This window comes from Ciconia boyciana, chromosome 1 (genome assembly GCF_034638445.1).
Source record: "Ciconia boyciana chromosome 1, ASM3463844v1, whole genome shotgun sequence".
NCBI lineage: Eukaryota > Metazoa > Chordata > Aves > Ciconiiformes > Ciconiidae > Ciconia > Ciconia boyciana.
Genome location: NC_132934.1, coordinates 134,066,264 through 134,082,177, shown reverse-complemented (window position 1 = coordinate 134,082,177; position 15,914 = coordinate 134,066,264). Strand labels below are relative to the sequence as shown.

The 15,914-nt window shown below is 35.8% G+C and overlaps 1 protein-coding gene across 4 annotated transcripts in view; it reads right to left on the bottom strand.

Moving 5' to 3' along the window:
• ADGRG2 (adhesion G protein-coupled receptor G2) overlaps positions 1 to 15,914 on the bottom strand; it is a 62,780-nt gene that overhangs the window by 2,180 nt on the left and 44,686 nt on the right. For all 4 annotated transcript variants that reach the window (XM_072849107.1, XM_072849100.1, XM_072849111.1 and 1 more), the window contains 12 exons: positions 15,660 to 15,858; positions 15,164 to 15,320; positions 12,922 to 13,071; positions 12,577 to 12,699; positions 11,371 to 11,416; positions 11,162 to 11,265; positions 10,463 to 10,587; positions 9,329 to 9,597; positions 8,392 to 8,491; positions 7,808 to 8,082; positions 5,682 to 5,783; positions 4,753 to 4,905 (listed from right to left, as the gene is read on the bottom strand). In XM_072849107.1, the coding sequence (XP_072705208.1) occupies positions 4,753 to 4,905; positions 5,682 to 5,783; positions 7,808 to 8,082; positions 8,392 to 8,491; positions 9,329 to 9,597; positions 10,463 to 10,587; positions 11,162 to 11,265; positions 11,371 to 11,416; positions 12,577 to 12,699; positions 12,922 to 13,071; positions 15,164 to 15,320; positions 15,660 to 15,858 (1,803 nt within the window). The remainder of the gene's footprint in view (positions 1 to 4,752; positions 4,906 to 5,681; positions 5,784 to 7,807; positions 8,083 to 8,391; positions 8,492 to 9,328; positions 9,598 to 10,462; positions 10,588 to 11,161; positions 11,266 to 11,370; positions 11,417 to 12,576; positions 12,700 to 12,921; positions 13,072 to 15,163; positions 15,321 to 15,659; positions 15,859 to 15,914) is intronic.

Sequence of the window (15,914 nt, the reverse complement as noted above, 5' to 3'; positions counted from 1 at the left end):
AGAGATTTGAGAGTTGTTAATGTATTTACACACAATAGGATTACATATTTTAAGCAGTGAAGGTCACAATTCTCAGAATGTAGGCTTCGACCTGGAATAAATATCACTAGATAAGACACAAAATACTTCTCATTCTAGTTTTGCTTTAACAAGGTAAGTTTAAAAGGTTTCTCCGGTTTGCCATGCATCTGAAACAAGAAAGTGTTTGAGAAAACAAGGATATTTTTTTCCTTTGAAAGGCACTCAGCTTGCAGCATTTATTTCTGGAGGACAATCAGAATATGGCCTAGGTCCAATCATGGGACTAAGCCATATTTAGACTGAGAATCTTACGCATTCAGGTGAATTGACAATGAACACCTGTAATACCACTGCTGACTGCAGCCTATTAATGAAATGCTCCACAAATGCTCAGTTCACTGGATAGAATCTCCTACCGCTATGCATCACGTTCTAGATAATTTTGATGAGAATTAGAATGATGAAAATGAAATTTTAATCATTAAATTTGATTAGAATTATAAGTATTTGTGCAAATGCTTCTGGTTGGATTTTTTTTTTTTTTTTTTTTTTGCAAAGCAGTCAAGTTTAAAAGATCTGCCAGGATCCTGATATCATATGTGTCACATCAGTAGGAGTAAATTATAAGGAATACCATGATGGGGAAACCAAAACCAGAACTGGTATTTCTTTTGGGAGGAGATAATTTTGTTAAACGGTGAGAAATTAGTTCAGAAACACAGATGCAGAGCAGTCATTTGTCATTTATACCAGAAACAGAATTAATAAAAAACATAAAACATCCAAGTTTGCTATTTGTGTTAATATTCACAATGCTTCATATACATACATCATCATGATTCAGTAGATTTCAGTAGGTCTACTGAAAAGACACAACAGTGAAGGTAGAAACTGCTTGCGGTTTATGGTTTTAGGAGGAGGAGAAACACTGGTGAGAAACCTCTAGGCAGTGAAAGATGACTCTGTTACAGGGATCAAAATCTGATCCTCTCTAGTATGCCTGGATTCAGTCCATCAAATACCTCAAATATCCTAGAGTAGAATCCTGCTTTGGCTCTGTCCTACCCTTTCACTCTCTCACTACCTCAAGATTCTGAACACTTCCAGAAGGGGCAGGGCCACATTACAGGATGCTCTTCAACTACTTGTTGGGGTCACCAGAGGGAGAACTATTTGGTGACATCCCTCCCCTGCACTTAATCCTTCCTGCAGAAAGGATTCTGCTGCTTGAGTGACTGGGCTGGACTGCTCTTCTCCATTCTGTGTGGGCCAGGGACCCCAAGCACACAGGTTTAGTATCAGTGTCCCCAAACACTTCCTCTAGAAACTAAGCCTTCACTTTAGGCAGACTGCATAACTTTCAGCAGTTATCCTACTGATTCAAGCAGATGTCAGTATATCAGTTGCATCAAAGTCTCATTGGCAAACATTTATTTGAAATGAGAGATGGCATTTTTAAAATAAGATGTGAACATGTATTTCTAGCTGATAAAGCTTACTATCAGTTTGAAAATGTAATGCATATAACTTAAACATCTCAGGATGGCAGTTTAAGGGAGTGGGTTTGTGGTGATGGCTGTCAAACAAAGATTACAAATTCCATGCCAAACTACTGGGCTGCCACTGGACCCACAAAATGGAAGCAATGGCCCATCAGATCATGCAAAACCTCTTAAATATAAAGTCTAATATTTAATTATTAATTTTAAAGGCCATCAAGCACTAAAACAGGCACAAATGTAAACAGGGTAAGATGCGCAGAAGAGCTTTGTTAATCAATTCAAATCAGATAAATACTGAAATGACAGAAAATAACCATAATTGCTGACACTGTAATTGTGCATATATATTTGTTTAACTCCCTGCCTGACTACAACTGTTTTATTTTAGAAGGAGCATTCAAAATAGCTGTGCCCTAACGTTAGGGCAAAATCTGAGAAGAAAATAAGGCTATTCTGTGAACAAATTCATAAAGGTGGTTTCTGTTCCTCAGTGAATAAATCTGCAGGTTCAGCCAGTGATACCTAGTGGTAGTTTCCCAAACATGCAAACCTGCAAGATTAAAACCGAAAACAAGGAAATACTAGTAGTATGCCATGAAAAGATGAAGTTACACAGTCCAGTAGGTAAGCAACGCCACAGGCTGTATAGACACGCCAAACTTACCATGGCAAGTCATTCAATCCTGCATCTGGAATAGCATTTCAGTGGAAGTAGTGAAGCCAAAACCATTAAGTGTTTACAGCTCAGTACATTTCTGACATAGGTCTTAATTTCTAGAGTGTTTTCTTTTTGGAGCTCACTTTTTAAAATCAGGTATTGCAATGTTATTTTGAAGTTCTAGCTGTGAGAGCAGGGAAATCAGGTACAGCAAATTAGAAGGTCCCATGTTCCTATCTAACACCAGTCAACTACCTTTTGGAGGCATTTGCCCAACTCTTCTGAGATACGACTGCCCCATGTTTGGAAGATTAAGTGTAAGGAATTGCCTCAAAGAGCTTTGCTGGGAGGACCAACTCTATCCAAGCGTAAGTTTAGCCTCTTCTAGTGGAAGTCCTAAAGACCCAGAAGAATTATTTAGTCAAACAAACTATGCAGGCAAGGTATGACACAACCCTTTTGATTTGAATGGAGGATGTGGTACAGGGTTCACAGCATTCAAAACATACAATAAAATACAAGAGGAGATGAGGTGGGTCATCTGAGACATCTGTGTTCATGAGTGAATAGGAACAAAGTTCTATAAAAGTTCTTTCAGCTGCTTTGTCTGAGAAGCTGTTGGCACACAACATACAGACTTTCACACTGGAAAGATCTAATTATGTGAATAAACTAGGACAGAACTGGAGCACGTCACACAGAGTTGGCATCACTCAATGTTTTAGACCATCAATTTTGCATCTCATTCTAAAATACTGCCCAAATCAACAAAAACTTGTTCTGGAAAGCCACAACAGGACCATTCACTCAGTTGCTGCAACAAACAAGTTAAATAAAACATTTATGCTATCCTTCTGTTGAGAAAAGTAGCCAAAATGCTTTTGTAGCTGTGTATAAGCATGTCAAATGTTGCAGGGAGAAGTGGCATCTTTCATCAGAGTAACCAACATAGCTGGAAAAAAACCCTACAAGACATGCAAGCTTTTGTGCCTGAACATTTCTATCTCTTTGAAAGGTATTACTTCTACCTAAAAATACTGCCTTGCTTTGTACTTGATGACAGAGAGTTACTAGATTCTGTTTCTCAACTGACCTGTTAGATACAAAGTGTGGTAATTATTGCATTGTGTGATATCCAAACAGAGAGGTTTTATAAAGGGGTGACAAAAAAAGAAGGAACTAATTTTACAAGCTCAATCTGGAAAGCTGGTCTGGGCATGTCCAAATGCCATTTCCTGAAGTGGTGTGATTTCTTTACAATATGCAGCTAGTACATCCAAATGGACAGTAACCTATTAAGGGGGCGGCACATATGAATTCCATAGCTTTTCCTCTGTACATCTAAGAGATTATCTGCTGAGATTATCCTGCTGATTAGCTGCTGTCTTCTGACAGCGTATGCTAGGAAACAAGGACAACACAGCCTCTGTGAGCATGTTCTACAACTTTATACTAAACAATCTAGCTGATGGCATGACTTCTTAGCTTCAACTCTTGATCAATTGAGAAAAATACCTTAGGCACACAGGAATAATGTCCTGTAAATTTTGCTGAACTTAGGATTTTATACATTACAGATCTGTAAGTTATTTTTCTCTTTGAAAAACTGTCTTTACTGAGAGCTCAAATCAGCAGCATGACATGTGTCCAGCAAGAGCGTGAAAAACTAGATTATGTCCACTGCAGAAAGATCATTTTTAATAACTACATTCAGTGGAGATTCATATCTAGTTTTCTCAATAGACAAATCAGCCGTACCAATTTGCAAGGAAAATTGATCGGAGTGCTACATACAACTGCATTTCAGCTTCTCAGGAACAGAGGAGAGGGTAACAGTTCAGAGGACAGTACTGTGTTAGAACAGGAAGGATAGAGAATTTTACTTCTGAAGAATTGTTTCCTGCAACAAAGGCAGATTTCTGTTAGGCAAAAACACCCTTAAAAACCCCACAGGGGAAATAAAGAGCTAGAGAGAAATTCAGTTTCAATACTTACTCTGTAGCCAACAGTGAGGCAGCCCTCTCAGCAGGGCTCTCTTCACTGAGGTGATTTTGTAAGTTACAGTCTCCATTTTCTCTTACTTCTCCTCTCATAAGCAGCTTCCATGTGAGTATTCTATTAATGTTCTTCCTCATATTACTTCCTACATGATTTCTTTCATGCTTTCAAGGTATATTATTATCTTATATGTCTTTCTTCTTCAGGCAATGTTTGTTTTAATAAGGTTTAAAATATGAACTGTTTTAAAATATGCTTGAAGTTTATTGTCATATATTCAGGTGACAAGAAACGTGTTAACAGCACCTTCTGGTATGTAATTGCTCTAATAATGACTCTTACCTTTGATATATAAATCAAGAGTTCCCACTGAGTAGGAGAAATGGATATTTTAAAACTTTGTCTGTAGTCCCCTAAAACATTTGTGAGGACATCCTGAAATATTCTGACCCTATACTTCTGAATAATATTTTGTCAGCACTTCATTTTACATAAGCATGAAAGAGCATAGCACTTCTGTTTTAAGACAAGAAAAAAAATAGCTTGAGAAATACTATTTTGCATTATACATACCATTGCCATTCACATGCACTGAGTAATCATTATTCATTAGCAGTGTTGTAGAGTTAGTGGAGTTACTGTTTGATTGTAAGGAATTGGAAGAACTGGATACTCCTTGATTTACAGTCTGCTTCTTTAAACCATTAGTAGCAGTTCTACTCCAGTCTACAATAGATACATGTTACAGAAAATAGCACAACTCATACTAGCAAAATATAAAAACATAGTTAATAATGCAACTGAATTAAAATAAAAACAAGACTCTACCCACTCTCCTCACAGTATTCTAGACAGAATTATATTCTCCTAAGAATTCCATGATTCTTGATGTTTAAAATTATTTAAATCTAGTTCCTTTTTCTCTTGGCCCTTTTTTAATACAAGCAGCCAACTGTCACAGTTTTATGACTGCAGACCAGATCAGAATAATAACTAAAGTGCAGCTGATCCTCTAAGTTAAAGTGTATAAAAAGTATATAGCATTATGAGAAGTCAACTACTGAATAACAAAATAACATAAAATCATTTATAGTTTTTTTTAATTTAAACTATGCTTCACCTTGTTTTTGCGGAAGTCACTGGTAAAACTACAGTTGACTCAGAAGCTGGAACAAATCTTACCATTCCTAACTATGATCAAAAGTCTTCTACAAAGACATGCCTTTATACTGCAGTGGAAGAGAGCAACTGCAGTTAACAGCTTAATGCAACAGCATGGAAGCATGTAAGAACTGCATCAAGTACCACCTTTAAAGAGTATAATTTTGGAGGTTTATTGTACCTTGGATAATAAGTTAGACCTGCAACTGCAGCAACATGATTTATTGAATTTTTTTTTTAAAGTATTACAAAATACACATTTCCTAGTATTTTGCAATACTAGAAACTTAACAGTGAGTATAAGTATTCAGAAGTAAAAAAAAAAAAATATTCATATTTACCAGAGTTTTCAGCCAACCTGAATTTCCCACAACAGAGATATCTTCTCCACTGTTTACGGACATTCTCCTTTGTTACACAATAGAAGATAAAAATGAAGAACCCTGCAAAGCAATGATGTTAGAGAATGTTGCAAAATTGACTTTTGCTACTTCTTAATGAACAGTGTTTTGATTTTCTTTCATTTCTTTTAAATTTCTAATGAAAAGTAATGACACCTTTCTTTGGTGAAAAAGTTTACAACTCTGAATGCTGAAGAGTACTTTTCCCTTACATAGATGAGAGGAATCATACACACAAATGCAAGTACAACAAATATAACCAAATCCACAAAGTGCATGAAGTTTCCTTCTATCAAATAAGAAGTGAAAAATTCAGTGGATCCTGAAATTTACTTAACACTTTTGGAAAAGAATTCAAAGCAACGTCAAACAGAGGGTATGATACAACACTGTCAGGCTATGCAGCTGTTAGCACATGGTCTGACACTGCCCATCTTTTATTAGTAGCTCACCTGTTACCACCAACTGTAACAGAACCAGTAATGCTACAAAATTTTGAGCATTCCCACAGAGAAAATAACTTATATCTATAATAATAATAAATGGTACCCCCTTTACCACAAACGCAAAGCCAAATATTTTCTGGAAGGGATGGAGCTCATCCCTGTCTCTTGCCGGTGCCACGTTACAGACTCATTGTCTGCTTCTCATTCACTTCTAACTGACACAGGGTGGGACCTAACCTTCCCTGCTTAGAAGTCCACCATCATCATCCCCCTTTAAGGAAGAGTGGCACTCAGTCTTTGCACAATTTTCCAGCTGCAATGAGTCCCTGAGAACAGATGTTAGGTTTACAATGAATAGAAAAGAACATGAAGGAAAACTAAATGATCAGACTGGTGCAGACATGCATGTACGTTATGTTTATGCTGCTTTTAAGGCCAGTTAAGCATGTAAAATCCCACTAGAAGAGATTACTCACATCTTTCTTTGCTTAAGTATCTTTCTTAACTTTGGCTTTTAGGATGAATTTTTGAATGTAACTAAGTGTTGCTCTACACAGATGGTTCTATGCCATTTTCAAATACCATTCTGAAACATTGTCATAAGCTTAATTAAAGTCAATACAATTTATGCACCTTTATTACTGCTAATATCAAAATTTGCCCAGCACCTAACTTAAAACTGGGTAAAAGGGGAACTTACTTTCACATAACAGATTACTCTGACCACACAGAATCTAGTCTTGTGTTAGTTCAACACAATCCCATGCAAGACCTGGGAAGATATGGGTTCAACCTCTCAAGTTACCAAAGAGTAAAGTACTCAAAAATCAACATAGCAAATAGGGGATGGGTATATACACTGAACTGCAATTTTCATTGCTTTAGTCTCTCTGAGAAATCATCCAGAATCATCTGGGAATCATTTAAGGTGCCATTTAAGCAGAAGTTAGGATCCAAACTTCAGTAGGAAAATTCAGGTATACTTAGGTAACTGTAGGCACCTACAGTGCCTCATATTTATATGAAATCTTTTGCAGCCTCTGAAACTCTGCTTTTGGATATGTCCCATAGCATCCTAGCCTTTGCAAAGCTGCATGCCTTCGTATCTACTTCCTATATGCTCTCAAGTACTAAAGGCGATGCTTAAGAGTTAGACCACTAACTTTTAGATGTTCCAGCCTTGCCTGTCTCAATGGCCCTTTGTTGAATGTCACACCTCACCCCAAAGCCTTAGGGGTAAGTGGAGAAATGATACAGTTTTCACTACATTAATTGCATTATTATGTGAACACCTACAGTAACTGAGTATTTACAATTTAACTGTTCACTAGAGAAATACAGTCACCTCCAGTGGTGTCTGGTTTGCATACATTTTTAAAATGATAGTATTTATAGATATAAATACACTATACATTTAAATAGTAGCTAGCTTTCCTGTGCCTTACTGTAACATAACTGTAACTTAAGATTACAGTAAAGCAGTATCATCTGTAATTTAATTAACACGTTAAAGCATGTATCAAAATTACATCTTTATTGCTGAATCAAGAAAATGCCATCTCCAAATGTTTTGTTCATTATATTGTACACAATGGGCTGTCACATGAAGGATAAACTTACCTTGCAAAGTGTTGAAAATGGTAAAGAGGTAAGTAAATACCTCATTTACTGTGAAGAAAGCAAATCCCCAAGTAATTCCCAACAAGAATGTGAGGCCAGCAACACTCCTAAGGTCTTGAATACTGGTTTTTCTTTGAGCACCAAGTTGTTTTTTCTTTTTGATACGACAGAGCTGGATCAGCACAACAATGAACATGCTGATATTGATCAGGAATATCAGGCAAAAGTATCCCACAGCAGTAATATAGAAGACAATTCTATTTTTAATCCAGCAGCTAGAACACAAGAACAGTCTGTCAACCATTATCAGAAACAGAAATTAAGTAAAATAAACATGAGATAAAGGTGTAGTTTGTTGCACATGCAAACCATTTTTGCCTCTTTAGTAAAAAGTATTTTTCTGGCCAAAGGGTAAAAGCTTTCGTATAGGCAATAACCACAAAACACATGACATACTGTAGCGCTACACCATTTCAAAGCTCTCCCATTGCTTCCTTCCCTCCTCCACCTTTACTTTAAAGAAAACCAATTTCATAGAACCTCCCTCCCACCCACCCCCAAAAAAGCACCTCCCTTTAACTCACAATTCATCAGGACTGTTTACTGAAACCTTTCCAGTGGTTATAAGTCCATAATTATCTGGTGATACTGCCAACACAATGGACACTACTACTGCTGGTAACCCTAAAAGATTATAAGCAAACACGTAAGTGAAAATCATGACAAAGACAGTATTATAATGACTTGAAAATATTATATTTTTCTGTGAAATCTACAACCTGTTTCTGAAATTTGCCTGTTGAATTCTGTTGACTACTAGCTGTCTGAAAGAACCTAAAATCTGGAGCATTCAAACTGCTCCGGAGCGTAACTTGCAAATAAACAAAAGTTCTTCTCCACAGCTAGCTCCAAACCTTTCTGAATAAGGCAACAAATACCATCATTCATCAAACTGATTTAAAACATCAAATACAGGATACCTAATTTTCTTTCTTACATCTGTTTTAAGAAAACAATTCTATTGATTTTAGTGCCTTCACTTATGTTTGCTCAAGTGGCAAGAAAAGGATAATCAGGTCCAGAATCTCTTCATCCTTTAACCAGTTAGATCTGTTTTGCTGCTTTTTGTTAGCAACATTGCTATCCCAGAAATAGGATATATATACTTACTGGCATTTATTTTCAAAACAGAACAGACGCCATCTGTCTGGTAAATGGAAATGCAAGTATGCACATTCAAAATCGGATCTATTATACTTGCACAAGGAAAATTCATTATCAGTTTGCATTGCAGCAGCCTCAGTTTTGCAGTTAGGGGGCAGTTCCCTACCTCAGACAGGTGGAATATATAGAATCAGGTTTACTGATAATGAATACCTGGTCACTGCAAAGTCATAACATTTAATGACTGCTTCATTTTCATTTCTGAACTGTGTCACATTCACTGAAATACCTGATAAGAGGATTTATCTATTTAGCATCCAAAAGAGAAAAAAAAAAAAAACAATAAAAAATACATACCCCAACCAACAACGCAAAATTTAAGAATGTATTTTCGTACATAGGTATTAAAGACTTTCACAAGGGCCAGATACATGTGGAAAGCTTCTAGGCCCATCCAGGTGAAGGAAACCAAGAGGAAATAGTGAAGAAATACTGCAACTGCAATGCATAGGCCTCGTGTATCATACAGTGCGATCCATGAGTCAAGGAGGAAAACTAAGTTGAGTAGAAGTAATGCAGCACACAGCTGAATAAGGATTTTGGAGGGGTAGTCTCTCCGGATTTTCCTAGAAAAGCAAATTAGTGAGATGACATCGGTTGTCCATGGATCCCTGGCTTACTTCCTCTCTTGTAGTCCTTACTGCGCAAATGCCAAGGAAAAAAAATATTTATATATTTTCATTCATATATAATGCTTCATATATTGGATTTATACATGGAGAGAGTAATTTATAAAAGATTTCCAAATTAACGATCTGTATGAATAAAGCTTGTTATAATAAGGTTACATAAATGCAAACAATAACTTGGATTCTTAGAGTTTAGTACCACGATTATTTTTTTACATTGTATGTTGGGCTTCTCCTTGTTACAGTACTTCCAAAAACCAAAATGAGACTGTTCTTTATTCCTAAACTAGATTAGACTTTCGACTGGGCTTCTAAAATCTTGACAGAGACAAGTAAGTCCTTGATGACAGGATAATGAGAGAATAAACATGCGCCAAATAACTTCAAGGAGGATTTCCAAAACATAGAACGGAGGATTCAATAGTTAAGGCTCAAACATTAGAAAATGTTCCGACAAACAACAAAGAATACAAATGCATTTAAAAATGCTATCATTCTACACTGCTCTATATATGTTGTATCTTAAACACATTCCTTCACACTTCTATTATGATAATCCGTTATGAAATATTTAAGAGTGCTACTTCTTCACTTCTTACTGCATAAAGCCTCATGATTAATTCATTTGTCCGCAAGATTAACACTCCTGAAGACTGAATCAACACCTTCCTGGTAAAGTGGACAAATTTGTGCATTATTAACAAATTTGTGCAGTGCATAACTATTGGAAAGGATTTTGCAGTGAAGACTACAAGCAATCATAATTGAAGAATAGTGGGAGGTTAGTTGAACAGGTACTTACTCAAAGGCTATGTAGGTCACAAGAGTAATAGAAAGAAAAATTGCAGAGAGGCCACAGCCTATATAGGATATAAAAGTCAGTACCAATTCTTGTGTGGGTTTCAATGGAGTATTTCCATACAAATTCTAAAATGGAAACAGAAGTTAATTTCAGATAACATGTTATTAAATGGAAAAATATCAAAAAAACCCAAAACACACCCTTCCCTCTGCAATTAAAAAAAAGGAAACAGTTATTTTCATCATGGATCTTATAAAAGGTTAACTGAAAAACAGAAAAGCCAGTCTAGTCCTGTGAGGAGCAGGGAGTTGGACTCAATGATCCTTATGGGTCCCTTCCAACTTGAGATATCCTATGATTCTAATTGTGAAATCCCATTTGATTAAAAACCTGTTTTAAATTTGATTTATCCTAATTTTTATTTCCTACAATATAAACAACTGCCTAAATGTAAAGGCTGCAGCTGAATAAGCACTTAAGGACTTTTTTACTTCAATGGAACTCATGGGCCCCCATTCAAGAAGCAGCTTAAGCATGTGACTAATTTTATGGCTATGTGTACTAACACTGAAGTGAACAGAACCTGAGTAGTATTTAATAGGTGGTATGTGCTTACTGAATCCTCATTTGCTTAAAATAACATATGCTTACATGTCTTCTTGAATTATGGCAAGATTGCATAACTTTTTAAATAATTACCATCAAAACTGCAAAGCTTGTGAGATGGTTGCATGAACAGACTGTTTCATTTACTCTACTTTCTTTAACTATGCAACCTTCATATGACCAGCCTCCATGTCCACCTGTTAAATAAAACAGCTTTGTTATTCATAAAAGCCTTTATTTACATTAACGTGAGTTAACATAGCTAAAACAGCATGATATCTTGGGTGATATCAAGTACTTACCATTTTTATTAAAGTCCCAAAAAACACATCTAACTGTTGAATTATCCTGTTTGGGAGGTTAAAAAAAAAAAAAAAAAGTTTTACTAAACTATGAGTTTATGATTAAGTAATTAATGAACTTTCTACAAAATGAAGGCAAGAATAAATACTGTATACAGCAAATATACCTGTTTTACATGAACACAAAATGAATGTAGGTGCATAGAATGGATTAATATTGCAATATGCATGTGAAAATATGCTGAACAAATTTGAAGTCACCATACAGCAGCTAGCTCTCATGCTTATGCTAAGATTCTGTTCCTGGTAGAACATTATAAATGCTGTTTCATTGTCTTTCCACACTATACAAATTCTTGGGATTTCTCATCCTTCCTGATTTTGTAAGTATCAAGAAAATGATCACACAGAAAAGGAAAAACTCTTTTTCATTTGCAAATATTTGATGACTTTATATTACTATGATGTTAAAGGTTTACATATAGATTTCCCACACACACATGAAAATCCTAAAAATAGTAGCAGTAATACACTATACTGCTATGAATACTAATACTTCTACAGTTATATCTCAAAACTCAGTATTTTATCAATACAAGTAAAGACTACACTAAGCCAGCTCTAGAAAAAAGCTTCACATGCATTAGTGGAATCCCTACATTTTTCAGTTTATAGTATTTTAGTATTTTAAACTCTTTTAAGATATGGGATAGAAGATTTTAATCCCTGATGCTCATTTAGGAAAGAGATGCTGTATATGAGCCCTAATACTTCCAGATGACACTATCCTGTGTTCCAGTTGAAGGAACAACATTCCCCCTACAAAAAAAGACTTATATTGCTTTCTGGCCATGCAGCACCTACAAATGTCATGATTGCAGCATCTCCGTAGCAACCCCCACTGTCAGGCTTTCATCTAAGAGTTTTTTATTCTTTGAAGAATAAAACAGAAGGGTCAGTAGGAAAGATAAAAACTGGATGGATAAGTGACAGAGCAAAATTACCTGAAACCATTTGAGAACAAAAATTTATGCCAGTGATAAAAAGGCAAAGATGAGTGATTTTTAAAGTCCAGATAGAGATGAAATGTCCACTCTAGTAAAGCAGAACCAATCAATCTGTATTCTTAGTAGAGTATTTCTTCTACAACTCCTCCAATGGAGGCAACAAAATGGTACTTTAAGTCTGCCAAAATGTAAATCATACCTGATTAGGTTTGATATTCTGTAAAGTGACAGTAACATTTGCCTTTAAGTTGCTAATTGAGAGGTTAGCAACACTTGATGATATAACATTGCTGATTAAAGATGCATTCTTCAAGGACAGATCCTGGAATGACAAAAAATAATCAGATTTTAAATTCTTAAAACAATAGTAGAGTACAGCACCCACAAGCTCAGTTATTATGTGGAGTGAGCACTGGGCAAAGACAATTACTTTTTAAATCAGGAAGTTTTGAAACGTGTTTTGTGCGGAAAAAAGTCCATTCATATTTTATTTTGTTCTAGGCTTGAGTTTAAAACCCTTATGAACAGAGGATTAAAAAGATACCTGGAACACAGTGGTCTTTTTAAAGAAGTTGAATATAATTCTAGAAGCAAAGTCCAACTCTTCAGGGGGTAAATTTGTCAGCAGTGATGAAGGAAGTGTAATTGATCCAAGATTGTTTAAATCATGAATTGCATTAATGCCCAGAGAGATCTGAAAAATAAATGCAAGGATTATGCTTCATTTCAGTCACTAAAGAAAAATTAAATTATGACTTATTTTCGGTTTAGAACTTCGAAATACATGTCTGTGTAATCACTGTCAGGAACTCACTGCTGCTCTCTCATTCCTCTCCTGCTTCAATGAAATAGCATCTGCAGGCCTGAAAAGGATGCAACTCACTTCAGGTCTGCCTACCATTGAAAATACTCTGGCTTTACCCATTTGCTTACAGGGACAGAACACATTACTGTGGTGGATAATACTGATTTGAAAAAGGTGAAGAGCAACAACCTGGGTAGGTCTATGTAACTGTGTAGGGAGATTAATATTTCACAGCATGGAAGCCTGCAAAGGCAAAGAATTTTTTTACCGCATATGAAGTATGTCAGAATTCAGAAAAACTATAAATAGCCATTATTTGTCAATAGGTTTTTAAGTACAGTAGATTAAGCAGAACCTAAGAACACAAACCCTAACTTTATGATCATCTGGCAAAACTGACAAAAATAAACTGGATTAGCTACAATTCAGGTATCTCAAGAACTTAGTGATCTAACATTATAAAAAAAAAGATCTGAACTTTCATGCAGTTTTCTGTGCTGTACTTATAGGACAGAGAGCTTTGTTCAGTACAAAATCTCTAACATTTTCTTGTTGCACATTAGCCACATACAAATATCATAATCTCAGAGTTCCTGAGAAATGTGAAACATCAGCAGAGCTAAAGAAAGAAATTATCTGTGTATTCAAAGAATGGTTGTAATAGGAATAACAGTGTGAACTCTCCACATCACCCCAACAATATGGTTTAACTCTGCTGTTTAGACCAGTGGTCTCCAAACTTTTTTGATCATGCACCCCCTAAAAATTTTTTGAGCATGCACCCCAAAATATATCTATTTATAAGTTATATGCATGTACTACTGTACTAATATAATATGCACATTATAAAACATATACAAAACCAGAAATTTTAAAAGGATGAGATAAAGATTAAACATTATTTTTTTAAAAAATATATTTTCTATTTATTAATCATATAAAAAATATTTTCTTCCCACACCCCAATGGACTGTCGTGTGCATGCCCTGGGGCCCTCACACCTCACTTTGGAGATCACTGGTTTAGACAGCCACCAAAGAAATCCTGAATCAATTCCACAAAAGCATTCCCATTGCTCTGATTTGAACTAGATGATACTTGTTGAAAATTCTCTGCATTTCATTGCCAGTGCCATGAGATTTCCAGAAAATCACTACTTAGCAAATATCCATTTTTCAGCACTACCACCTCCTAGTCACCTCACATTTATGCACCACATATTGCTAAGAAAATAGAAAAGAACTCAAATGCTAACATTTCATATCATTTTCAGTATCACAGAACAGTTCCAGTACTACCTATGGCTCATGCTAGATTAAGTTATTTCCTTCTCTGAGAGCATGGAATGTGCCAAAGTTTGTCCAGAACTTTCCATCTCTCCTTGCTTAAGCCTCCAAGGCTGGTGTTCAAATTATTATTTCCTCAACCAGGAGGGAGGTTTTGAGTGAGACAAAGCAGATCCAAACTTTCTAAGGACTTCTTTCTTGGCAAGACCAACTAGTCACGAGTGACAAATGTATGAATGTCATTATCCAAACAACATAATAGTTCTTTCCTGGAAGCCTCTGCAATTAATATCCTTATAACAGATGAAGCCATCTGGCAACACTCCTTGACAAATTTCAGCACGGTCAGGGTGGGTGATTAAGTGACTCATGATTCAGGGGTTTTGAGGCAAAGTTATTCCAGCAAGCACTCTGTCCATTCTGGTGTTCTGGCTGTACCCTCTCTAACAGCTTATTAGTCGAATGCCAATTTGTGCTAAGTCTGTTGCTTATTTACACCATAATAGAAAATGAAAGGAAAAACTACGGAGGGCTTCAAAAACGAAGTATTTTTTCTCTGAAACTAATGTGAATAACAGATCCTGAAATTGTGACATAAACACAGAACAAACATGATACATATAAATACAAAACCATAAATACTTAAAAATATATGTTTGAGAATTTGTAAGTATTTAGAATTATCAGTGTTTAACCTGGAGATGAGCTGAGTCCTGGACAGCAAAAGACATTGGGTTGGAGCGGATGCTATTGGTTTTGACAACTGCTAGAGCCAAGGAAGGGGAGGCAAAATCAGCAGACATTGCTGAAAAGTTCAGTTTTAAGCCAATATAATCCACCAGTTTTATAATTCTGTTAAGAAAAAGAGATACTTAGTATTACCAAGCACATACACCCAAAATTCTCAGGCAAGTTGTGGTTATGGAGCCACAATCCAAGCGTAGTGTAAAATACAGCTGACTCTGCTTACTTATTGTGGCATCAATACAAAAAAATACACTGTTTTCCATGGCATTTTATTATAGTAGAGCTGGTAACACTAGAATGATACTCCTTCCATTTTGTATAAGTACATTAAAGAACAACAAATATTCTTTCGGATTGTGATTATGAAAAAATGAAACTTGCTGAAGCCAATTTATCAAGACAGACAATACAACACACCTTTAATCTATTGCCAGAATGACCTACCTGTTAGAAATTCGGGGTGGTAATGGCTGAGAAGCAGTCAGGACTTTGCTAACCTCACTAACCATCCTTTCTACATCTTTTGGCTCTACTTTTCCAGCTGCTAAATCATTTTCTATTTTGGACACGATTTGCTCAGCTGTGGTGATATTAACGGTGGTATATACAGAAGTTGTGTATGTGGTAGCTGATAGTATCTTTCCTGTGACAAAATAAAAGTTGTGCATTTATTTAAACATTGTGTTCAACAAATGAAGT